The sequence below is a fragment of the Carcharodon carcharias genome (genome assembly GCF_017639515.1).
Source record: "Carcharodon carcharias isolate sCarCar2 chromosome 36 unlocalized genomic scaffold, sCarCar2.pri SUPER_36_unloc_14, whole genome shotgun sequence".
In the NCBI taxonomy this organism is placed as follows: Eukaryota; Metazoa; Chordata; class Chondrichthyes; order Lamniformes; family Lamnidae; genus Carcharodon; species Carcharodon carcharias.
Window position 1 is genome coordinate 159,970 of NW_024470731.1, and position 27,917 is coordinate 187,886.

At 59.7% G+C, this 27,917-nt stretch overlaps 1 protein-coding gene across 1 annotated transcript; it reads right to left on the reverse strand.

Moving 5' to 3' along the window:
- Positions 1 to 3,050: 3,050 nt before the first annotated feature.
- On the reverse strand, positions 3,051 to 18,104 carry lix1l (limb and CNS expressed 1 like). The gene is made up of 4 exons (XM_041181701.1): positions 17,961 to 18,104; positions 17,408 to 17,503; positions 13,000 to 13,077; positions 3,051 to 4,530 (listed from the first exon to the last, which is right to left on the reverse strand). Exons 1-4 carry the CDS (start codon positions 18,048 to 18,050, stop codon positions 4,288 to 4,290), a joined length of 507 nt encoding a protein of 168 aa, XP_041037635.1. The 5' UTR covers positions 18,051 to 18,104; the 3' UTR covers positions 3,051 to 4,287.
- Between the last annotated feature and the right edge of the window lie 9,813 nt (positions 18,105 to 27,917).

The following is a 27,917-nucleotide window of genomic DNA, read 5'->3' on the forward strand; positions in this document are numbered from 1 at the left end:
GCTCTCTGAAGGAACTTTCTATCTAGTCCCACTCCCCCGCCTTATTCCTGTAACCTTGCACATTCTCTCTTTACAGGTAGCAACACAATTCCTTTTTCAATACCCTGGTCGAACCTGCCTCTACCACCCTCTCAGGAAGTTCGTTCCAGACTCTAACCATCCTCTGAGTGTAAAAAATCTTTCCTCACATCAATCTTCCTCCATGTGTCAATTATTTTGAATCTGTGCCCTCCAGTTTCTGATGCTCTCGAGTGGGAACAGTTTTTCACCATCTACCCTGTCCATACCCCTCAGGATCTTGAATGCCTCTATCAAGTCTCCTCTCGGCCTTCTTTTCTCCAAGGAAAAGAATCCCAACCTCTCCTCTTCTTTAAATTCACTTTCTGAAAGGGGAAGTGTGAGACCACCCAGTCTGGCACCTCATCAAAATCGCTCCGAATACTTTCTAAATGGTGAAGTGCCAGGGACAGGGGAGGAGCAGAGAGATTTAGGGGGTTCAAGCAGAGAGTTCACGGAAAACTGGTGGACGATCATCCTCATTTATGGCACAGGAGGCGGCACTTCAAGTCTTCGCCCGCTCTCCACAAGGTAAACCAGTCCCATCCCGCCTGCTCTACACCCCCACCAACCCTGCAACTTCCTTTTCTTCAAGTGCCCATCGAATTCTCTTTTGAAGTTATTCATAATCTCTGCTTCCAATATCCTCATGGGCAACAAGTTCCAGGTTGTTACCACTCACTGCATAGATCAGTTCTTCCTCACACATCACCCACCCTCCCAACTCTTGCTCAAAACCTTAAATCTGTGTCACCACACCCCCCGTCCCCCCCCTCTCTCCCCCCCTAGTGTTATGTCCATAGCCCGTGTTAATTTCTGCACAACACAAATCCCGGTGGGAAATTTGGCTTAATGGCTACAACCTTTTTTCCTGTATCCTGATAAAGGGAAGACGACATACCAATCTCAGCAGTAAGAGGTCCTGCTCACATGTTTGGGTTTTTAAAAATTAAGAAAGTAAAAGTTTTGTTAACAAGGAAGGAAAAACACACAAGATTACAGTTGCACAGTTTAGCCGCACAAAATATTCCCCCAAAACACTCTACTTGGTCCAAAACCACAAGTGAACGCTTTCCAGGTGACACTCCCTTATAGATATTTAAATACGAGATCCAGTAATACTACACAAGGCAAACTGTAACTTCGATGGAGGTGTACCACATGACCTTTACCCTCCTCCACTCCGCTGTGGAATCCACTTCAGAATGAACCTGCTTTGCTGCAGCCCAAGACTTTGCAACAGCTCAGACATCTCCAGCTTAACAGCTATTCAGCCGTCTCTCCGTCTCAGTAGCTAAAAACCAGCTATCCGCAGTAACTCTTAACGCACCTTTTTTGCCTTTCATCTTATTCCCATTGTTGTCACACCCGTTTTGAAACACAAACCCTACCAAGTGCAAGATCTTTCATGTTTCCATCTTGACGTTACTTTTGGGTCAATAAGAATATAATGCCCCCAGTACTATTTACCTGGGGACTCCCGTGAGATGCAAACATTTTCTTTGACACCTCTGACTCCCCTTTGAAATTCAAACAACCTCTCAACCTATCTAGAAATGCAAATGTTAGATCTAACCTATTTACTTGTGCCTCAACTTAACACCTCTACCCTTCTCATGTTTCCAAGGCAACCTGACAAACTCCTGCCAAGCTTAACTAAATCACACACACACACATACATACATCCAGCAGGCTTTATAAAATTAGACAATATCTGCCCACATATTTTTTAAAAATGACATCCGTTCTCACACTAGTCCTTGCACTGTCAGGCAATGGGAACAGTTTTTCTTTGTCTACCTTATCTAAACCTGTCCTCATCTTCTACACCTCGATCAAATCTCCCCTCAATCTCCTTTGCGCCAGGAAGAACAACCCCAGCTTCTCCAACCTAACCTTATAGATTAAAACCCCTCATCCCTGCAGCCTTTCTGGTAAATCTCCTCCACACTCTCTCAAGGACCCTCAGATCCTTCCTAAAGTGTGGAGACAATACTCCAGTTGTGACAGGTATAAATAATTACTGAAAAGGCTAATGGAATGTCGGCCTTCATCTCGAGGGGACTGGAATGCAAGGGGGAGGGGGGAGCTGGAAGTGCCGATACCGCTGTACAGAGCTAGAGTTAGATTCCATCGCGAGTAACTGGGTTCAGTTCTGGGCCCCCACACCTCAGGGAGGATATATTGTATCTTGGAGGGGATGGGGGCAGCACAGATTCACCTGAACGATCCTGGGGCTGAAAGGGTTAAATCCCGAGGACAGGTCACACACAGACTCGGCTTGTATTCCCTCGAGTGTGGAAGATTAAGGGGTGATCGAATCGAGGCGGTTTAAGATGATTGAAGGATTCAGTAGGGTCGATGGAGAGAAACTGTTTCCTCTGGTGGGGGTGGGGAGTCCAGAACAAGGGGACAGAATCTTAAAATGGGAGCCAGGCCGTTCAGGGGTGATGTCAGGAAGCACTTCACACACACACAAGGGAAGCGGGAATCTGGAACTCTCTCCCCGCAAAAAGCTGGACTGGGGGAGTGGGGGGCGGGGAGGGTCAACTGGAAATGTCAAAGTTGAGAGAGGGGTCAAAGGTTATGAAACCCAGGCAGGTGGGTGGAATATAAGATACTGACTGATCATGATCCACTTGAATGGTGGAAGAGGTTCGAGGGGCTGAATGGTCTCTTCCTGTTCCACGTGCGTTTAGCATTCTGATGGGAGGCCCACGAGGAACCCTGCGCTGACACAGTCAACGGGATGTGCATTCCCACAGGGTGCTATTGAGGCAGAGTCCAGGGGAACAACTATGCTGCTGTACGAGAGGTGTGGGGGTAACAGCAGGAACTGCAGCCAGGAGTAGGGGTCCAGAATATCACACCTGATCTGGAACCCGGGAAAGGGTGGGATCTAACGGCAGGATCCTTGGGGGGGGCGGGGAAGTGGGTGGTGGTGCGCAAGTACAGAAGGCTTAAGCATTCAACACAAAGCACATGACACATGGCAAAGCAATAGAGCTTTATTGGATCAAATGGATACAAAGCAGTGAGCGGTCAGTCACCACGTATCAAATATATAATACGGCCGAAAAGAGTCATTTTGTCGAAGTTTTTCATTTTGGACTCATCAGATCAATCGCAAGATTACCAATGTCAGGGGAAGCAACAACTTTATACTGTGTGAGAAGAGAGTGCTGATTGGTCGTCAAGCGGGCTCTGATTCCAACCAGTCCACTTGCCAACCAATCAGCACACTCTTCTTATACGGTTAAAAGCTGTTGCTTCCCCTGACATTGCGATCGATCTGATGAGTCCAAAACGAAAAACTTCGACAAAATGTTTTTTTTTTTCAGCAACACTCAAGTACTGTGCTACCAAACGACTAAATATATAATACTGCTTTTTATGTAAAATACTGGCATCGGTACACTGCTGAATACAAAATACAATCAAGTAGGAAGTGGACAGTGCGAACTGGATCAGAGCGTGCGGTTACAGAGTCTGTGCCGGTTGAGAAATATCAAACTTCAGTAAACAGGGAGGGAGGGTGAGGAGATCCTGGGAAGCAACCGCGGAGCGATAGGGTCAGCAGAACAGATCGACAGCCACTGTTTATCACAGTGTGTGGGCTTAGTGTACAAAATCTGTCAAAGAGTGAATCACTGCAGACAGTGTGGAGCCAGCTTGACACTTAAAGCCCAGTTCCCACGCTCTCGACAGCTGGTCTTGCTCGTTCCAAGCGGGTCCGCTGAGTTAGTGCAAAAAACATTGAAGTTTAACGTCTCAGAAAATTTGAATGAGAATAATGGAAACTGTAAATGGGGCGTGAGGAACACAGGACTAGAGGCTTATCAGAATCCTTCATTGTTACCAAGTGCTAACCTGACTTTCCCTCTGTCTGTGTCCCGTCACCCACCATCGTCCCCGTTACTGCGCTGGCCAGGCAGTGTCGGTCACCCCCCCCCGGGTAGTCGGTTATTAGTGCCGTCGTGATGTCCTTAGAGACAGGAGCTATACAGCTTCAAAGAGAATCGTCCCTTACTCTCTGCACAATCTGGTGTGGCTGGGACAGAAATTGAGAAGAGGAGAAGGGTAAGCAGGCGGACAGCGAGTGAAGAATTGCCGCAAGTGCCGTTAGATATAAACCGGTGTAAACACTCAGTGAGGGGTCGGTGTGAAGCTGCCCAGGGCCCTGCCTCTGTCCAGCATCTCAGTCAGATGGTTGAGGGGGAGGGGAGAGCCTCAGCAGTTGGTGGTGTGCTTAGGGCCCAGCTGGCCCAGGGCCAGGACCAGGATGTCCTTCTTCTCCTTGTGGAAGCGCAGCTCCTTCCCGGCCAGCCGCGCCTCCTCCAGCTCCTGCTCCGCTGTGGCCAGCTCCCGGCTGATTATACCCGGCAACTCGTGCTCCCGGTTCGCCCAGTCCATCGCCATGTGAGTGCGCATGTCATCGTCCAGGGCCCGGTGTGAATAGTGAGCTAGCACTTCCTGCAGAAGGGAGAGAAGGTGAAGCCCAGCTCCGTAACAAAACACAGGCACATCGTGACCCCCGGGGCGGACACGCCGTGACCCCCGGGGCAGACACTCCGTGACTGTACGACAGACACAGGCAAACAGGGGCCCCTCAAGTGTTGCATGGTCAAACCGCACACCCTCAATGGACATCCTGCTGCATCACACCCGTCAGTTAATACCCTGGTACATCGGCCCCCCCCTCACCACACAGCCTGACACACTGTCCCCCCCCCTCTCACCACACAGCCTGGCACACTGTCCCCCCCCCCCTCACCACACAGCCTGGCACACTGTCCCCCCCCCCTCTCACCACACAGCCTGGCACACTGTCCCCCCCCCCTCTCACCACACAGCCTGACACACTGTCCCCCCCTCACCACACAGCCTGGCACACTGTCCCCCCCCCCTCTCACCACACAGCCTGGCACACTGTCCCCCCCCACCCTCACCACACAGCCTGACACACTGTCCCCCCCCCTCACCACACAGCCTGGCACACTGTCCCCCCCACCTCACCACACAGCCTGACACACTGTCCCCCCCCCCTCACCACACAGCCTGACACACTGTCCCCCCCCCTCACCACACAGCCTGACACACTGTCCCCCCCCCTCACCACACAGCCTGACACACTGTCCCCCCCCCTCACCACACAGCCTGGCACACTGTCCCCCCCACCTCACCACACAGCCTGACACACTGTCCCCCCCCCTCACCACACAGCCTGACACACTGTCCCCCCCCCTCACCACACAGCCTGACACACTGTCCCCCCCCCTCACCACACAGCCTGACACACTGTCCCCCCCCCTCACCACACAGCCTGACACACTGTCCCCCCCGCCTCTCACCACACAGCCTGGCACACTGCCCCCCCCCCTCACCACACAGCCTGACACACTGTCCCCCCCCCCTCACCACACAGCCTGGCACACTGTCCCCCCCCCCTCACCACACAGCCTGACACACTGCCCCCCCCCCTCACCACACAGCCTGACACACTGTCCCCCCCGACCTCACCACACAGCCTGACACACTGTCCCCCCCCCCTCACCACACAGCCTGACACACTGCCCCCCCCCCTCACCACACAGCCTGACACACTGTCCCCCCCCCCTCACCACACAGCCTGACACACTGTCCCCCCCTCACCACACAGCCTGACACACTGTCCCCCCCCCCTCTCACCACACAGCCTGGCACACTGTCCCCCCCCTCACCACACAGCCTGACACACTGTCCCCCCCCCCTCACCACACAGCCTGACACACTGTCCCCCCCCTCACCACACAGCCTGACACACTGTCCCCCCCCCCCTCACCACACAGCCTGACACACTGTCCCCCCCGACCTCACCACACAGCCTGGCACACTGTCCCCCCCCTCACCACACAGCCTGACACACTGTCCCCCCCGACCTCACCACACAGCCTGGCACACTGTCCCCCCCCTCACCACACAGCCTGACACACTGTCCCCCCCCCTCACCACACAGCCTGACACACTGTCCCCCCCGACCTCACCACACAGCCTGGCACACTGCCCCCCCCCCCTCACCACACAGCCTGACACACTGTCCCCCCCCCCTCACCACACAGCCTGGCACACTGTCCCCCTCTCACCACACAGCCTGACACACTGTCCCCCCCCCCTCACCACACAGCCTGACACACTGTCCCCCCCCCCACCTCACCACACAGCCTGACACACTGTCCCCCCCCTCACCACACAGCCTGACACACTGTCCCCCCCCCTCTCACCACACAGCCTGGCACACTGCCCCCCCCCTCACCACACAGCCTGACACACTGTGCCCCCCCCCTCACCACACAGCCTGGCACACTGTCCCCCCCTCACCACACAGCCTGGCACACTGTCCCCCCCTCACCACACAGCCTGGCACACTGTCCCCCCCCACCTCACAGCCTGACACACTGTCCCCCCCCCCTCACCACACAGCCTGACACACTGTCCCCCCCCCCTCACCACACAGCCTGGCACACTGTCCCCCCCTCACCACACAGCCTGGCACACTGTCCCCCCCTCACCACACAGCCTGGCACACTGTCCCCCCCCACCTCACAGCCTGACACACTGTCCCCCCCCCCTCACCACACAGCCTGACACACTGTCCCCCCCCACCTCACCACACAGCCTGACACACTGTCCCCCCCTCACCACACAGCCTGACACACTGTCCCCACCCCCTCACCACACAGCCTGACACACTGTCCCCCCCCCCACCTCACCACACAGCCTGGCACACTGTCCCCCCTCACCACACAGCCTGACACACTGTCCCCACCCCCTCACCACACAGCCTGACACACTGTCCCCCCCCACCTCACCACACAGCCTGACACACTGTCCCCCCCTCACCACACAGCCTGACACACTGTCCCCACCCCCTCACCACACAGCCTGACACACTGTCCCCACCGACCTCACCACACAGCCTGACACACTGTCCCCCCCTCACCACACAGCCTGGCACACTGTCCCCCCCTCACCACACAGCCTGACACACTGTCCCCCCCTCACCACACAGCCTGGCACACTGTCCCCCCCTCACCACACAGCCTGACACACTGTCCCCCCCGACCTCACCACACAGCCTGACACACTGTCCCCCCCTCACCACACAGCCTGACACACTGCCCCCCCCGACCTCACCACACAGCCTGACACACTGTCCCCCCCACCTCACCACACAGCCTGACACACTGTCCCCCCCTCACCACACAGCCTGACACACTGTCCCCCCCCTCACCACACAGCCTGGCACACTGCCCCCCCACCCTCACCACACAGCCTGGCACACTGTTTCCCCCCCGCCTCACCACACAGCCTGACACACTGTTCCCCCCCTCACCACACAGCCTGACACACTGTCCCCCCCCCCTCTCACCACACAGCCTGACACACTGTCCCCCCCTCTCACCACACAGCCTGGCACACTGCCCCCCCCCCCTCACCACACAGCCTGACACACTGTCCCCCCCCTCACCACACAGCCTGACACACTGTCCCCCCCTCTCACCACACAGCCTGACACACTGCCCCCCCCTCTCACCACACAGCCTGACACACTGCCCCCCCCTCTCACCACACAGCCTGACACACTGTCCCCCCCCTCACCACACAGCCTGACACACTGTCCCCCTCTCACCACACAGCCTGACACACTGTCCCCCCCTCTCACCACACAGCCTGACACACTGTCCCCCCCGACCTCACCACACAGCCTGACACACTGTCCCCCTCTCACCACACAGCCTGACACACTGCCCCCCCCTCTCACCACACAGCCTGACACACTGCCCCCCCCTCTCACCACACAGCCTGACACACTGTCCCCCCCCTCACCACACAGCCTGACACACTGTCCCCCCCTCACCACACAGCCTGGCACACTGTCCCCCCCTCTCACCACACAGCCTGACACACTGTCCCCCCCGACCTCACCACACAGCCTGACACACTGTCCCCCCCTCTCACCACACAGCCTGACACACTGTCCCCCCCGACCTCACCACACAGCCTGGCACACTGTCCCCCCCTCACCACACAGCCTGACACACTGTCCCCCCCGACCTCACCACACAGCCTGACACACTGTCCCCCCCGACCTCACCACATAGCCTGACACACTGTCCCCCCCCTCACCACACAGCCTGACACACTGTCCCCCCCTCACCACACAGCCTGGCACACTGTCCCCCCCTCTCACCACACAGCCTGACACACTGTCCCCCCCGACCTCACCACACAGCCTGACACACTGTCCCCCCCTCTCACCACACAGCCTGACACACTGTCCCCCCCGACCTCACCACACAGCCTGGCACACTGTCCCCCCCGACCTCACCACACAGCCTGACACACTGTCCCCCCCGACCTCACCACACAGCCTGACACACTGTCCCCCCCGACCTCACCACATAGCCTGACACACTGTCCCCCCCGACCTCACCACACAGCCTGACACACTGTCCCCCCCCCCCTCTCACCACACAGCCTGACACACTGTCCCCCCCTCACCACACAGCCTGACACACTGTCCCCCCTCTCACCACACAGCCTGACACACTGTCCCCCCCCCTTCACCACACAGCCTGACACACTGTCCCCCCCCCCTCACCACACAGCCTGACACACTGTCCCCCCCCTCACCACACAGCCTGACACACTGTCCCCCCTCTCACCACACAGCCTGACACACTGTCCCCCCCCCCTCACCACACAGCCTGACACACTGTCCCCCCCTCACCACACAGCCTGACACACTGTCCCCCCCCCTCTCACCACACAGCCTGACACACTGTCCCCCCCGACCTCACCACACAGCCTGACACACTGTCCCCCCCTCTCACCACACAGCCTGACACACTGTCCCCCCCGACCTCACCACACAGCCTGGCACACTGTCCCCCCCTCACCACACAGCCTGACACACTGTCCCCCCCGACCTCACCACACAGCCTGACACACTGTCCCCCCCGACCTCACCACACAGCCTGACACACTGTCCCCCCCGACCTCACCACATAGCCTGACACACTGTCCCCCCCGACCTCACCACACAGCCTGACACACTGTCCCCCCCCCCTCTCACCACACAGCCTGACACACTGTCCCCCCCTCACCACACAGCCTGACACACTGTCCCCCCCGACCTCACCACACAGCCTGATACACTGTCCCCCCCGACCTCACCACATAGCCTGACACACTGTCCCCCCCCCCCTCACCACACAGCCTGACACACTGTCCCCCCCCTCACCACACAGCCTGACACACTGTCCCCCCCTCACCACACAGCCTGACACACTGTCCCCCCCCCTCACCACACAGCCTGACACACTGTCCCCCCCCCTCACCACACAGCCTGATACACTGTCCCCCCCGACCTCACCACATAGCCTGACACACTGTCCCCCCACCTCACCACACAGCCTGACACACTGCCCCCCCACCCTCACCACACAGCCTGACACACTGTCCCCCCCTCACCACACAGCCTGACACACTGTCCCCCTCTCACCACACAGCCTGACACACTGTCCCCCCCTCTCACCACACAGCCTGACACACTGTCCCCCCCTCACCACACAGCCTGACACACTGTCCCCCCCTCACCACACAGCCTGACACACTGTTTCCCCCCCCGCCTCACCACACAGCCTGACACACTGTCCCCCCCTCACCACACAGCCTGACACACTGTCCCCCTCTCACCACACAGCCTGGCACACTGTCGCCCCCCCCCTCACCACACAGCCTGGCACACTGTCCCCCCCCCTCTCACCACACAGCCTGGCACACTGTCGCCCCCCCCTCACCACACAGCCTGACACACTGTCCCCCCCTCACCACACAGCCTGACACACTGTCCCCCCCTCACCACACAGCCTGACACACTGTCCCCCCCTCACCACACAGCCTGGCACACTGTCCCCCCCCCTCTCACCACACAGCCTGACACACTGTCCCCCCCCCTCACCACACAGCCTGACACACTGTCCCCCCCGACCTCACCACACAGCCTGACACACTGTCCCCCCCCCTCTCACCACACAGCCTGACACACTGTCCCCCCCTCACCACACAGCCTGACACACTGTCCCCCCCTCACCACACAGCCTGACACACTGTCCCCCCCTCACCACACAGCCTGGCACACTGCCCCCCCCTCACCACACAGCCTGACACACTGTCCCCCCCCTCACCACACAGCCTGACACACTGTCCCCCCCTCACCACACAGCCTGACACACTGTCCCCCCCTCACCACACAGCCTGACACACTGTCCCCCCCTCACCACACAGCCTGGCACACTGTCCCCCCCCCCTCACCACACAGCCTGGCACACTGTCCCCCCCTCACCACACAGCCTGGCACACTGTCCCCCCCCCTCTCACCACACAGCCTGGCACACTGTCCCCCCCTCACCACACAGCCTGACACACTGTCCCCCCCTCACCACACAGCCTGGCACACTGTCCCCCCCCCCCTCACCACACAGCCTGACACACTGTCCCCCCCCCTCACCACACAGCCTGGCACACTGTCCCCCCCCCCTCACCACACAGCCTGACACACTGTCCCCCCCCCTCACCACACAGCCTGACACACTGTCCCCCCCCCCTCACCACACAGCCTGACACACTGTCCCCCCCCTCACCACACAGCCTGGCACACTGTCCCCCCCCCCTCTCACCACACAGCCTGACACACTGTCCCCCCCTCTCACCACACAGCCTGACACACTGTCCCCCCCTCACCACACAGCCTGACACACTGCCCCCCCCGACCTCACCACACAGCCTGACACACTGTCCCCCCCTCACCACACAGCCTGACACACTGTCCCCCCCTCACCACACAGCCTGACACACTGTTTCCCCCCCCGCCTCACCACACAGCCTGACACACTGTCCCCCCCCTCACCACACAGCCTGACACACTGTCCCCCCCTCACCACACAGCCTGACACACTGTCCCCCCCCCTCTCACCACACAGCCTGACACACTGTCCCCCCCCTCACCACACAGCCTGGCACACTGTCCCCCCCCCTCTCACCACACAGCCTGACACACTGTCCCCCCCTCACCACACAGCCTGACACACTGTCCCCCCCTCACCACACAGCCTGACACACTGTCCCCCCCTCACCACACAGCCTGACACACTGTCCCCCCCCCTCTCACCACACAGCCTGACACACTGTCCCCCCCTCACCACACAGCCTGACACACTGTCCCCCCCCTCACCACACAGCCTGACACACTGTCCCCCCCCTCTCACCACACAGCCTGACACACTGTCCCCCTCTCACCACACAGCCTGACACACTGTCCCCCCCTCACCACACAGCCTGACACACTGTCCCCCCCCCTCTCACCACACAGCCTGACACACTGTCCCCCCCCCTCTCACCACACAGCCTGACACACTGTCCCCCCCTCACCACACAGCCTGACACACTGTCCCCCCCTCACCACACAGCCTGACACACTGTCCCCCCCCCTCTCACCACACAGCCTGACACACTGTCCCCCCCCCCCCTCACCACACAGCCTGACACACTGTCCCCCCCCTCACCACACAGCCTGACACACTGTTTCCCCCCCGCCTCACCACACAGCCTGACACACTGTCCCCCCCCCCTCACCACACAGCCTGACACACTGTCCCCCCCCACCTCACCACACAGCCTGACACACTGTCCCCCCCTCACCACACAGCCTGACACACTGTTTCCCCCCCGCCTCACCACACAGCCTGACACACTGTCCCCCCCCTCACCACACAGCCTGACACACTGTCCCCCCCTCACCACACAGCCTGACACACTGTCCCCCCCTCACCACACAGCCTGACACACTGTCCCCCCCCACCTCACCACACAGCCTGACACACTGTCCCCCCCTCACCACACAGCCTGACACACTGTCCCCCTCTCACCACACAGCCTGACACACTGTCCCCCCCTCACCACACAGCCTGGCACACTGTCCCCCCCCCCCTCACCACACAGCCTGACACACTGTCCCCCCCTCACCACACAGCCTGACACACTGTCCCCCCCTCACCACACAGCCTGACACACTGTCCCCCCCTCACCACACAGCCTGGCACACTGTCCCCCCCTCACCACACAGCCTGACACACTGTCCCCCCCCCCCTCACCACACAGCCTGACACACTGTCCCCCCCTCACCACACAGCCTGACACACTGTCCCCCCCACCTCACCACACAGCCTGACACACTGTCCCCCCCACCTCACCACACAGCCTGACACACTGTCCCCCCCCTCACCACACAGCCTGACACACTGTCCCCCCCTCACCACACAGCCTGACACACTGTTTCCCCCCCGCCTCACCACACAGCCTGACACACTGTCCCCCCCCTCACCACACAGCCTGACACACTGTTTCCCCCCCCCTCACCACACAGCCTGGCACACTGTCCCCCCCCCTCTCACCACACAGCCTGGCACACTGTCCCCCCCGACCTCACCACACAGCCTGACACACTGTCCCCCCTCTCACCACACAGCCTGACACACTGTCCCCCCCCCTCTCACCACACAGCCTGGCACACTGTCCCCCCCTCACCACACAGCCTGACACACTGTCCCCCCCTCACCACACAGCCTGACACACTGTCCCCCCCCTCTCACCACATAGCCTGACACACTGTCCCCCCCCACCCAACCACACAGCCTGACACACTGTCCCCCCCTCTCACCACATAGCCTGACACACTGTCCCCCCCCACCTCACCACACAGCCTGACACACTGTCCCCCCCTCACCACACAGCCTGGCACACTGTGTAGATGAGCCCTTCATTCATTTTAAACACACTCTGAGGGAGGGGTGTATTTAGGGTGCTGTGACTCCCGTTAACATTGGTGATGTGGGGGTTTACCTGCCGTGAACACTGTCGCTCCCTCATCGCCTTCAGGCTCCCATTCCAATGCAGCAGCTGAAACACAGTCATCAGCTCCTGGAACAAAGTGACAAGACAATAACTAGTGATGTGGACAGACCAATCCATCTGGCATCGTGGCACAGGAGGGAATTCCCTATCACAGCCCCTCCCTGTGTACACCAACTCCTGTCACAGTCCCTCCCTGTGTACACCAACTCCTGTCACAGTCCCTCCCTGTGTACACCAACTCCTGTCACAGTCCCTCCCTGTGTGCACCAACTCTCTCACAGTCCCTCCCTGTGTGCACCAACTCCTGTCACAGTCCCTCCCTGTGTGCACCAACTCCCCTCACAGACCCTCCCTGTGTGCACCAACTCCTGTCACAGTCCCTCCCTGTGTGCACCAACTCCCCTCACAGACCCTCCCTGTGTACACCAACTCCTGTCACAGTCCCTCCCTGTGTGCACCAACTCTCTCACAGTCCCTCCCTGTGTGCACCAACTCTCTCACAGTCCCTCCCTGTGTGCACCAACTCCTGTCACAGTCCCTCCCTGTGTGCACCAACTCCTGTCACAGTCCCTCCCTGAGTACACCAACTCCTGTCACAGTCCCTCCCTGAGTACACCAACTCCTGTCACAGTCCCTCCCTGTGTGCACCAACTCCCCTCACAGACCCTCCCTGTGTGCACCAACTCCTGTCACAGTCCCTCCCTGTGTGCACCAACTCTCCCTCACAGTCCCTCCCTGTGTACACTAACTTCTGTCACAGTCCCTCCCTCTGTACATGAACACCCCCTCTTAGCGACTCCCTGTGTACACCAACTCTCCCTCACAGTCCCTCCGTGTACACCAACTCTCCCTCACAGCTCCTCCCTGTGTACACCAACTCTCCCTCACAGTCCCTCCGTGTACACCAACTCTCCCTCACAGCTCCTCCCTGTGTACACCAACTCCCGTCACAGTCCCACCCTGTGTACACCAACTCCCCTCACAGACCCTCCCTGTGTGCACCAACTCCTGTCACAGTCCCTCCCTGAGTACACCAACTCCTGTCACAGTCCCTCCCTGAGTACACCAACTCCTGTCACAGTCCCTCCCTGTGTGCACCAACTCTCCCTCACAGTCCCTCCCTGTGTACACTAACTTCTGTCACAGTCCCTCCCTCTGTACATGAACACCCCCTCTCAGCGACTCCCTGTGTACACCAACTCTCCCTCACAGTCCCTCCGTGTACACCAACTCTCCCTCACAGCTCCTCCCTGTGTACACCAACTCTCCCTCACAGTCCCTCCGTGTACACCAACTCTCCCTCACAGCTCCTCCCTGTGTACACCAACTCCCGTCACAGTCCCACCCTGTGTACACCAACTCTCCCTCACAGTCCCTCCCTGTGTACACCAACTCCTGTCACAGACCGTCCCTGTGTACACCAACTCTCCCTCACAGTCCCTCCCTGTGTACACCAACTCCTGTCACAGTCCGTCCCTGTGTACACCAATTCCTGTCACAGTCCCTCCCTGTGTACACCAACTCCTGTCACAGACCCTCCCTGTGTACACCAACTCTCTCACAGTCCCTCCCTGTGTACACCAACTCCTGTCACAGTCCCTCCCTGTGTACACCAACTCCTGTCACAGTCCCTCACTGTGAACACCAACTCCCGTCACAGACCCACCCTGTGTACACCAACTCTCCCTCACAGCTCCTCCCTGTGTACACCAACTCCTGTCACAGACCCTCCCTGTGTCCACCAACTCCTGTCACAGTCCCTCCCTGTGTGCAACAACTCTCTCAGTCCCTCCCTGTGTACACCAACTCCTGTCACAGTCCCTCCCTGTGTGCACCAACTCCTGTCACAGACACTCCCTGTGTACACCAACTCCTGTCACAGTCCCTCCCTGTGTGCACCAACTCCTGTCACAGACACTCCGTGTACACCAACTCCTGTCACAGACACTCCCTGTGTACACCAACTCTCCCTCACAGTCCCTCCCTGTGTACACCAACTCCTGTCACAGTCCCTCACTGTGTGCACCAACTCCTGTCACAGACCCTCCCTGTGTACACCAACTCTCCCTCACAGTCCCTCCCTGTGTACACCAACTCCTGTCACAGTCCCTCCCTGTGTACACCAACTCCTGTCACAGTCCCTCCCTGTGTGCACCAACTCCTGTCACAGTCCCTCCCAGTGTGCACCAACTCCTGTCACAGTCCCTCCCTGTGTACACCAACTCCTGTCACAGTCCCTCCCTGTGTACACCAACTCCTGTCACAGTCCCTCCCTGTGTGCACCAACTCCTGTCACAGTCCCTCACTGTATACACCAACTCTCTCACAGTCCCTCCCTGTGTGCACCAACTCCTGTCACAGTCCCTCCCTGTGTGCACCAACTCCTGTCAGACACTCCGTGTACACCAACTCCTGTCACAGACACTCCCTGTGTACACCAACTCTCCCTCACAGTCCCTCCCTGTGTACACCAACTCCTGTCACAGTCCCTCACTGTGTGCACCAACTCCTGTCACAGTCCCTCCCAGTGTGCACCAACTCCTGTCACAGTCCCTCCCTGTGTACACCAACTCCTGTCACAGTCCCTCCCTGTGTACACCAACTCCTGTCACAGTCCCTCCCTGTGTGCACCAACTCCTGTCACAGTCCCTCACTGTATACACCAACTCTCTCACAGTCCCTCCCTGTGTGCACCAACTCCTGTCACAGTCCCTCCCTGTGTGCACCAACTCCTGTCACAGTCCCTCACTGTGTGCACCAACTCCTGTCACAGTCCCTCACTGTATACACCAACTCTCTCTCACAGCCCCTCCGTGTACACCAACTCTCTCTCACAGTCCCTCACTGTGTACACCAACTCCTGTCACAGTCCCTCCCTGTGTGCACCAACTCCTGTCACAGTCCCTCACTGTATATACCAACTCCCGTACAGTCCCTCCCTGTGTACACCAACTCTCCATCACAGTCCCTCCCTGAGTACACCAACTCCTGTCACAGTCCCTCCCTGTGTACACCAACTCCCGTCACTGTCCCTCCTTGTGTACACCAACTCGCGTCACAGTCCCTCCCTGTGTTCACCAACTCCCGTCACAGTCCCTCCCTGAGTACACCAACTCCCCATCACAGTCCCTCCCTGTGTACACAAATTCCCTGTCACAGTCCAGATGACTCCAGTCCCCTTCCCTCCTCCCCATGTCCCAGTGACTCCGGACTCCCTCGCTCATTCCCAGTCCCAGTGACTCCGGGCTCCCTCACTCCCTCCCAGTCCCCCTCACACCTCCCAGTCCCAGTCACTCCAGTCCCCCTCCCTCCCAGTCCCAGTGACTCCGGTCCCCCTCCCTCGCTCCCTCCCAGTCCCAGTGACTCCAGTCCCCCTCCCTCGCTCCCTCTCAGTCCCAGTCACTCCAGTTCCCCTGCCTCGCTCCCTCCCAGTCCCAGTCACTCCAGTTCCCCTCCCTCCCAGTCCCAGTCACTCCAGTCCCCCTCCCTCGCTCCCTCCCAGTCCCAGTCACTCCAGTTCCCCTCCCTCCCAGTCCCAGTGACTCCAGTCCCCCTCCCTCGCTCCCTCTCAGTCCCAGTCACTCCAGTTCCCCTGCCTCGCTCCCTCCCAGTCCCAGTCACTCCAGTTCCCCTCCCTCCCAGTCCCAGTCACTCCAGTTCCCTCCCTCGCTTCCTCCCAGTGACTCCAGTCCACCTCCCTCGCTCCCTCTCAGTCCCAGTCACTCCAGTCCCCCTCCCTCGCTTCCTCCCAGTCCCAGTGACTCCAGTCCCCCTCCCTCGCTCCCTCTCAGTCCCAGTCACTCCAGTCCCCCTCCCTCGCTTCCTCCCAGTCTCAGTGACTCCAGTCCCCCTCCCTCGCTCCCTCCCAGTCCCAGTCACTCCAGTCCCCCTCCCTCGCTTCCTCCCAGTCTCAGTGACTCCAGTCCCCCTCCCTCGCTCCGCTCTCAGTCCCAGTCACTCCAGTTCCCCTCCCTCGCTCCCTCCCCATCCCAGTCACTCCAGTTCCCCTCCCTCGCTCCCTCCCGATCCCAGTCACTCCAGTTCCCCTCTCTCCCAGTCACTCCAGTCCCCCTCCCTCGCTCCCTCCCAGTCCCAGTCACTACAGTTCCCCTCCCTCGCTCCCTCCCCATCCCAGTCACTCCAGTCCCCCTCCCTCGCTCCCTCCCCATCCCAGTCACTCCAGTCCCCCTCCCTCGCTCCCTCCCAGTCCCAGTCACTCCAGTCCCCCTCCCTCATTCCCTCCCAGTCCCAGTGACTCCAGTCCCCCTCCCTCGCTTCCTCCCAATCCCAGTCACTCCAGTCCCCCTCCCTCTCTCCCTCCCAGTCCCAGTCACTCCAGTCCCCCTCCCTCACTCCCTCCCAGTCCCATTGGGTCATCTCTGTTGCACGGTTCTACCTGAAATTCCAGCATGGACTTCCCTTTATTGGACTCCAGCATAAATCGAAAGGCTCCGATGCCTGTGTTGGGAATGTCGGCTTCCTCCCTGTTACCCTGCAGAAAAATTAGAAGCAGACAGGAGATGTGGAGAATTGTATTTACTCAGTGAGCTCCGATTAGGAATGAGCTGCCTGAAGGGGCGGCTGAAGCAGATACATCCAAACGGCTGGGGTGAGGTTGGAGGTGACATGGCCTATGGGAACGCAGCATGGAGCGGGCCTGTGAGCTGGCACAGGCATGATGGGCCAAATGGCCTCCTCACTTCCTCCATGATGTTTGAATCCGCAGTCAGGCAGAGGTTTCAGGCACTGCTCCCTCCCCTCACGGAGTGTGGGGGCAGCTACAGCAGCTTAATAAGGTCAGGAGAGAGGCAGGCCGAACCCTAACCCCCATCACAAAGTTCTAGGGTGGCTTGCCGAGGAGGTGGGCTGAGTAGCCGTGCCCTCTTTCACTACCCACCCCCCTCCCCAGCACCCCCGCCACCTTCACTACCCCTCTCTCCGGTACTCACATTGAAGGAAGCCAGAGCCTCAGACACGCTCTTCTCAATGAAGTTGTCATTTATCCTGCGAGACGGGTGCTCGTTGAAGACAGAATTCATCAGGGCGATCTTGGCCGCACTGCGCCTCCCCTCCGCCTTGGTTGGGCACAGCTGTGGGAGCACCAAAAACACACCTTAGCAACAGAGAGGGCAGCTCGCTGAGACATGACAAGGTGCACACCTTGTCTGGGCAAGCGGCGACACAGTCAGGTCTCACACACTGTCCCAGACACACCCTGTCCCTCACACACCCTGTCCCTCACACACCCTGTCGCTCACACACCCTGTCGCTCACACACCGTGATCCACACACATCCTGTCGCTCACACACCCTGATCAACACACACCCTGATTCACACACACCCTGTCCCACCCACACCCTGTCCCTCACACACCCTGTCCCTCACACACCCTGTCCCACACACACCCTGACCCTCACACACCCTGTCCCTCACACACCCTGTCCCTCACACACCCTGTCGCTCACGCACCGTGATCCACACACATCCTGTCGCTCACACACCCCGATCAACACACACCCTGATTCACACACACCATGTCCCACACACACACTGTCTCTCACACACTTTGACCCACACACACACAGATCCACACACACCCTGTCCCTCACACACCCTGTCGCTCACACACCCTGTCCCTCACACACCCTGATCCACACACACCCTGTCCCTCACACACCCTGATCCTCACACCCTGATCCACACACCCTGATCCACACACACCCTGATCCACACACACCCTGATCCACACACACCCTGTCCCACACACCCTGATCCACACACACCCTGTCCCTCACACCCAGATCCACACACACCCTGTACCTCACACACCCTGTCCCACACACCCAGATCCACACACACCCTGTCCCTCACACACATTGTCCCACACACCCTGTCCCTCACACACCCTGTCCCACACACACCCTGTCCCTCACACACCCTGTCCCTCACACACCCTGTCCCACACACACACTGTCCCACACACACCCTGTCACTCACACCCTGTCCCTCACACACCCTGATCCACACACACCCTGTCCCACACACCCTGTCCCTCACACACCCTGTCCCACACACACACTGTCCCTCACACACACCCTGTCCCTCACACACCCTGTCCCACACACACCCTGACCCTCATACACACCCTGTCCCACACACACCCTGACCCTCATACACACCCTGCCCCTCACACACCCTGTCCCTCAAACACGCTGACCAACACATACCCTGTCCCTCACACACGCTGTCCCACACACACCCTGTCCCTCACACACCCTGTCCCTCACACACCCTGTCCCTCAAACACGCTGACCAACACACACCCTGTCCCTCACACACCCTGTCCCTCAAACACGCTGACCAACACACACCCTGTCCCACACACACCCTGTCCCTCACACACCCTGTCCCTCAAACACGCTGACCAACACACACCCTGTCCCACACACACCCTGTCCCACACACACCCTGTCCCACACACCCTGTCCCACAAACACCCTGTCCCACACACACCTTGTCCCTCACACACCCTGTCCCTAACACACCCTGTCCCTAACACACCCTGTCCCTAACACACCCTGACCATCACACACCCTGACCCTCACACACCCTGACCCTCACACACCCTGTCCCTCACACACCCTGTCCCACACACACCCTGTCCCTCACACACCCTGATCCACACACACACCCTGTCCCTCACACACCCTGTCGCTCACACACCCTGTCCCACACACACCCTGTCTCACACACACCCTGTCCCACACACACCCTGTCTCACACACACCCTGTCCCACACACACCCGGTCCCACAGACCCTGTCCCACACACACCCTGGACCTCACACACCCTGACCCTCACACACCCTGACCCTCACACACACCCTGTCCCTCACACACCCTGACCCACACACACACTGTCCCACACACACCCTGTCCCTCACACACCCTGTCCCACACACACCCTGTCCTTCACACACCCTGACCCTCACACACACCCTGTCCCTCACACACCCTGTCCCTCACACACCCTGACCCTCACACACACACTGTCCCTCACACCCAGTCCCACACACACCCGGTCCCACAGACCCTGTCCCACACACACCCTGCCCCACACACACCCTGTCCCTCACACACCCTGTCCCTCACACACACCCTGTCCCTCACACACCCTGACCCTCACACACCCTGACCCTCACACACACACTGTCCCTCACACACACCCTGTCCCTCACACACCCTGACCCTCACACACACACTGTCCCTCACACCCTGTCCCTCACACACCTTGTCCCACACACACCCTGATCCACACACACCCTGTCCCTCACACACCCTGTCCCTCACACACCCTGTCCCTCACACACTCTGTCCCTCACACACCATGTCCAACACACAACCTGTCCCTCATACACCCTGTCCCTCACACACCCTGTCCCTCACACACCCTGGCCCTCACACACACTGCCCCACACACACCCTATCCCACACACACCCTGTCCCACACACCCTTATCCGCACACCCTGTCCCTCACACACCGTCCGTCAGATACCCTGTCGCACACACACCCTGTCCCTCACACACCCTGTCCCACACACCCTGTCCCTCACACACCCTGTCCCTCACACACCCTGTCCCACACACACTCTGTCCCACAAACACCCTGTCCAACACACACCCTGTCCCACACACACCCTGTCCCTCACACACCCTGTCCCACAGACCCTGTTCCTCACACCCTGTCCCACACACACCCTGTCCCTCACACACCCTGTCCCTCACACACCCTGTCCCACACACCCTGTCCCACACACACCCTGTCCCACACACACCCTGTCCCACACACACCCTGTCCCACACACCCTGTCCCTCACACACCCTGTCCCACACACACCCTGTCCCACACACACTGTCCCTCACACACACCCTGTCCCTCACACACACCCTGTCCCTCACACACACCCTGTCCCTCACACACACACTGTCCCTCACACCCTGTCCCACACACACCATGTCCCACACACACCCTGTCCCTCACACACCCTGTCCCACACACACCCTGTCCCTCACACACCATGTCCAACACACAACCTGTCCCACACACACCCTGTCCCTCACACACCATGTCCAACACACAACCTGTCCCTCACACACCCTGTCCCTCACACACCCTGTCCCTCACACACCCTGGCCCTCACACACACTGCCCCACACACACCCTATCCCACACACACCCTGTCCCACACACCCTTATCCGCACACCCTGTCCCTCACACACCGTCCGTCAGATACCCTGTCGCACACACACCCTGTCCCTCACACACCCTGTCCCACACACACCCTGTCCCACACACACCCTGTCCCACACACACCCTGTCCCTCACACACCCTGTCCCACACACACCCTGTCCCACACACACCCTGTCCCTCACACACCCTGTCCCTCACACACCCTGTCCCTCACACACCCTGTCCCACACTCCCTGATCCACACACACCCTGTCCCTCACACACCCTGTCCCTCACACCATGTCCCTCACACACTCTATCCCTCACACACCCTGTCCAACACTCCCTGATCCACACACACCCTGTCCCTCACACACCCTGCCCCACACACACCCTTTCGCACACACAGCCTGACCCACACACACCCTGTCCCTCACACACCCAGTCCCACACACACCCTGTCCCACACACACCCTGTCCCACACACACCCTGTTCGTCACATACCCTGTCCCACACAAACCCTGCCCCTCAGACACCCTGTCCCTCACACCCTGATCCACACACACCCTGTCCCTCACACACCCTGTCCCACACACCCTGTCCCTCACATACCCTGTCCCACACACACCCTGTCCCACACACACCCTGTCCCACACACACCCTGTCCCACACACGCCCTGTCCCACACACATCCTGTCCCACACACACCCTGTCCCACGCACACCCTGTCCCTCAGACACCCTGTCCCACACACCCTGTCCCACACACACCCTGTCCCTCACACACCCTGACCCTCACACACCATGACCCACACACACCCTGTCCCTCACACCATGTCCCTCACACACTCTATCCCTCACACACCCTGTCCCTCACACCCTGTCCCAAACACACCCTGTCCCACACACACCCTGTCCCTCACAAACCCTGTCACTCACACCATGTCCCTCACACACTCTATCCCTCACACACCCTGTCCCACACACCCTGACCCTCACACACCCTGTCCCTCACACACCCTGTCCCTCACACACCCTGTCCCTCACACCATGTCCCTCACACCCTCTATCCCTCACACACCCTGTCCCACACACCCTGACCCTCACCCACCCTGTCCCACACACACCCTGTCCCACACATCCTGTCCCAAACACACCATGTCCCACAAACACCCTGTCCCTCACACACCATGTCCCTCACACACCCTGTCCCACACACACCCTGTCCCACACACACCCTGTCCCACACACACCCTGTCCCTCACACACCCTGTCCCTCACACACCCTGTCCCACACACACCCTGGCCCTCACACACACTGCCCCACACACACCCTATCCCACACACACCCTGTCCCACACACACTTATCCGCACACCCTGTCCCTCACACACCGTCCGTCAGATACCCTGTCGCACACACACCCTGTCCCACACACACCCTGTCCCACACACACCCTGTCCCACACACACCCTGTCCCACACACACCCTGTCCCTCACACACCCTGTCCCACACACACCCTGTCCCACACACACCCTGTCCCTCACACACCCTGTCCCTCACACACCCTGTCCCACACTCCCTGATACACACACACCCTGTCCCTCACACCATTTCCCTCACACACTCTATCCCTCACACACCCTGTCCAACACTCCCTGATCCACACACACCCTGTCCCTCACACACCCTGCCCCACACACACCCTTTCGCACACACAGCCTGACCCACACACACCCTGTCCCTCACACACCCAGTCCCACACACACCCTGTCCCACACACACCCTGTCCCACACACACCCTGTTCGTCACATACCCTGTCCCACACAAACCCTGCCCCTCAGACACCCTGTCCCTCACACCCTGATCCACACACACCCTGTCCCTCACACACCCTGTCCCACACACCCTGTCCCACACACACCCTGTCCCACACACACCCTGTCCCACACACACCCTGTCCCACACACACCCTGTCCCACACACACCCTGTCCCACACACGCCCTGTCCCACACACGCCCTGTCCCACACACATCCTGTCCCACACACACCCTGTCCCACGCACACCCTGTCCCTCAGACACCCTGTCCCACACACCCTGTCCCACACACACCCTGTCCCTCACACACCCTGACCCTCACACACCATGACCCACACACACCCTGTCCCACACACCCTGTTCCTCACACACCCTGTCCCACACACACCCTGTCCCACACACACCCTGTCCCTCACATACCCTGTCCCACACAAACCCTGCCCCTCAGACACCCTGTCCCTCACACCCTGATCCACACACACCCTGTCCCTCACACACCCTGCCCCACACAACCCCTTTCGCACACACAGCCTGACCCACACACACCCTGTCCCTCACACACCCAGTCCCACACACACCCTGTCCCACACACACCCTGTCCCACACACACCCTGTTCGTCACATACCCTGTCCCACACAAACCCTGCCCCTCAGACACCCTGTCCCTCACACCCTGATCCACACACACCCTGTCCCTCACACACCCTGTCCCACACACCCTGTCCCTCACATACCCTGTCCCACACACACCCTGTCCCACACACACCTTGTCCCACACACACCCTGTCCCACACACGCCCTGTCCCACACACATCCTGTCCCACACACACCCTGTCCCACGCACACCCTGTCCCTCAGACACCCTGTCCCACACACCCTGTCCCACACACACCCTGTCCCTCACACACCCTGACCCTCACACACCATGACCCACACACACCCTGTCCCACACACCCTGTTCCTCACACACCCTGTCCCACACACACCCTGTCCCACACACACCCTGTCCCTCACATACCCTGTCCCACACAAACCCTGCCCCTCAGACACCCTGTCCCTCACACCCTGATCCACACACACCCTGTCCCTCACAAACCCTGTCACTCACACCATGTCCCTCACACACTCTATCCCTCACACACCCTGTCCCACACACCCTGACCCTCACACACCCTGTCCCTCACACACCCTGTCCCTCACACACCCTGTCCCTCACACACACTGTCCCTCACACCATGTCCCTCACACACTCTATCCCTCAAACACCCTGTCCCACACACCCTGACCCTCACCCACCCTGTCCCACACACACCCTGTCCCACACATCCTGTCCCAAACACACCATGTCCCACAAACACCCTGTCCCACACACACACTGTCCCTCACACATCCTGTCCCTCACACACCCTGCCCCACACACACCCTGTCGCACACACAGCCTGACCCACACACACCCTGTCCCACACACACCCTGTTCCTCACACACCCTGTCCCACACACACCCTGTCCCACACACACCCTGTCCCTCACATACCCTGTCCCACACAAACCCTGCCCCTCAGACACCCTGTCCCTCACACCCTGATCCACACACACCCTGTCCCTCACAAACCCTGTCCCTCACACCATGTCCCTCACACACTCTATCCCTCACACACCCTGTCCCTCACACCCTGTCCCAAACACACCCTGTCCCACACACACCCTGTCCCTCACAAACCCTGTCAATCACACCATGTCCTTCACACACTCTATCCCTCACACACCCTGTCCCACACACCCTGACCCTCACACACCCTGTCCCTCACACACCCTGTCCCTCACACACACTGTCCCTCACACACCCTGTCCCTCACACCATGTCCCTCACACACTCTATCCCTCACACACCCTGTCCCACACACCCTGACCCTCACCCACCCTGTCCCACACACACCCTGTCCCACACATCCTGTCCCAAACACACCATGTCCCACAAACACCCTGTCCCACACACACACTGTCCCTCACACACCCTGTCCAACACACACCCTGTCCCACACACACCCTGTCCCACACACACCCTGTCCCACACACACCCTGTCCCACACACACCCTGTCCCTCACACACCCTGTCCCTCACACACCCTGTCCCACACACACCCTGTCCCTCACACACCCTGTCCCACACACACCCTGACCCTCACACACCCTGACCCTCACACACCCTGTCCCACACACACCCTATCCCTCACACACCCTGTCCCACACACACCCTGTCCCTCACATACCCTGTCCCACACAAACCCTGCCCCTCAGACACCCTGTCCATCACACCCTGATCCACACACACCCTGTCCCTCACAAACCCTGTCCCTCACACCATGTCCCTCACACACTCTATCCCTCACACACCCTGTCCCTCACACCCTGTCCCAAACACACCCTGTCCCACACACACCCTGTCCCACACACACCCTGTCCCTCACACACCCTGTCCCACACACCCTGTCCCACACACACACCCTGTCCCACACACACCCTGTCCCACACAAACCCTGTCCCTCACACACCCTGTCCCACACACCCTGTCCCTCACACACCCTGTCCCTCACACCCTGTCCCTCACACACTCTATCCCTCACACACCCTGTCCCACACACCCTGACCCTCACACACCCTGATGCACACACCCTGTCCCACACACACCCTGTCCCACAGACACACTGACCCTCACACACCCTGTCCCTCACACACCCTGCCCCACACACACCCTGTCGCACACACAGCCTGACCCACACACACCCTGTCCCACACACACCCTGATCCACACATACACCCTGACCCACACACACCCTGTCCCACACACAACCTGTTCCTCACATACCCTGTCCCACACAAACCCTGCCCCTCAGACACCCTGTCCCTCACACCCTGATCCACACACACCCTGTCCCTCACACACCCTGTCCCTCACACACCCTGTCCCTCACACACTCTATCCCTCACACACCCTGTCCCTCACACACCCTGTCCCTCACACACCCTGTCCCTCACACACTCTATCCCTCACACACCCTGTCCCACACATCCTGTCCCAAACACACCCTGTCCCTCACACACCCTGTCCCACGCACACCCTGTCCCTCACACCATGTCCCTCACACACTCTATCCCTCACACACCCTGTCCCACACACCCTGACCCTCACACACCCTGTCCCTCACACCCTGATGCACACACCCTGTCCCACATATCCTGTCCCAAACACACCCTGTCCCTCACATACCCTGTCCCACACACACCCTGTCCCTCACACACCCTGAACCTCACACACCCTGAACCTCACACACCCTGTCCCACACATCCTGTCCCAAACACACCCTGTCCCACACACACCCTGTCCCACACACACCCTGTCCCACACATCCTGTCCCAAACACACCCTGTCCCTCACATACCCTGTCCCACACACACCCTGTCCCACGCACACCCTGTCCCACGCACACCCTGTCCCACGCACACCCTGTCCCTCACACACCCTGTCCCACACACACCCTGTCCCTCACACACCCTGTCCCTCACACACCCTGTCCCTCACACACCCTGACCCTCACACACCATGACCCACACACACCCTGTCCCACACACCCTGTTCCTCACACACCCTGTCCCACACACACCCTGTCTCACACACACCCTGTCCCTCACATACCCTGTCCCACACAAACCCTGCCCCTCAGACACCCTGTCCCTCACACCCTGATCCACACACACCCTGTCCCTCACAAACCCTGTCCCTCACACCATGTCCCTCACACACTCTATCCCTCACACACCCTGTCCCTCACACACTGTCCCAAACACACCCTGTCCCACACACACCCTGTCCCTCACAAACCCTGTCACTCACACCATGTCCCTCACACACTCTATCCCTCACACACCCTGTCCCACACACCCTGACCCTCACACACCCTGTCCCTCACACACCCTGTCCCTCACACACCCTGTCCCTCACACCATGTCCCTCACACCCTCTATCCCTCACACACCCTGTCCCACACACCCTGACCCTCACCCACCCTGTCCCACACACACCCTGTCCCACACATCCTGTCCCAAACACACCATGTCCCACAAACACCCTGTCCCTCACACACCCTGTCCCACACACACCCTGTCCCACACACACCCTGTCCCACACACACCCTGGCCCTCACACACCCTGGCCCTCACACACACTGCCCCACACACACCCTATCCCACACACACCCTGTCCCACACACCCTTATCCGCACACCCTGTCCCTCACACACCGTCCGTCAGATACCCTGTCGCACACACACCCTGTCCCTCACACACCCTGTCCCACACACACCCTGTCCCACACACACCCTGTCCCACACACACCCTGTCCCTCACACACCCTGTCCCACACACACCCTGTCCCACACACACCCTGTCCCTCACACACCCTGTCCCTCACACACCCTGTCCCTCACACACCCTGTCCCTCACACACACCCTGTCCCACACGCCCTGTCCCTCACACACTTGCTGTCCCTCACACACCCTGTCCCTCAAAAACCCTGTCCCACACACACACTGACCCACACACACCCTGTCCCACACACACCCTGTCCCACACACACCCTGTCCCTCACACACCCTGTCCCACACACCCTTATCCGCACACCCTGACCCACACACATGCAGCCCCACACATACCCTGTCCCTCACACACTGTCCCTCACACACCCTGTCCAACACACTCTGATCCGCACACACCCTGTCCCAAACACCCGGATCCAGACACACCCTGTCCCACACACACCCTGTCCCACACACACCCTGTCCCTAACACACCCTG

Bases quoted from the DNA above. Each gene is read 5' to 3' on its own strand.
- lix1l (XM_041181701.1), bottom strand. From the start codon at position 18,050: ATGAATTCTGTCTTCAACGAGCACCCGTCTCGCAGGATAAATGACAAC. The intron at 17,504-17,960 runs GTGAGTACCGGA...ATTTTTCTGCAG, and splicing joins AGGCTCTGGCTTCCTTCAAT to GGTAACAGGGAGGAAGCCGA. The intron at 13,078-17,407 runs GTAGAACCGTGC...ACTTTGTTCCAG, and splicing joins AGTCCATGCTGGAATTTCAG to GAGCTGATGACTGTGTTTCA.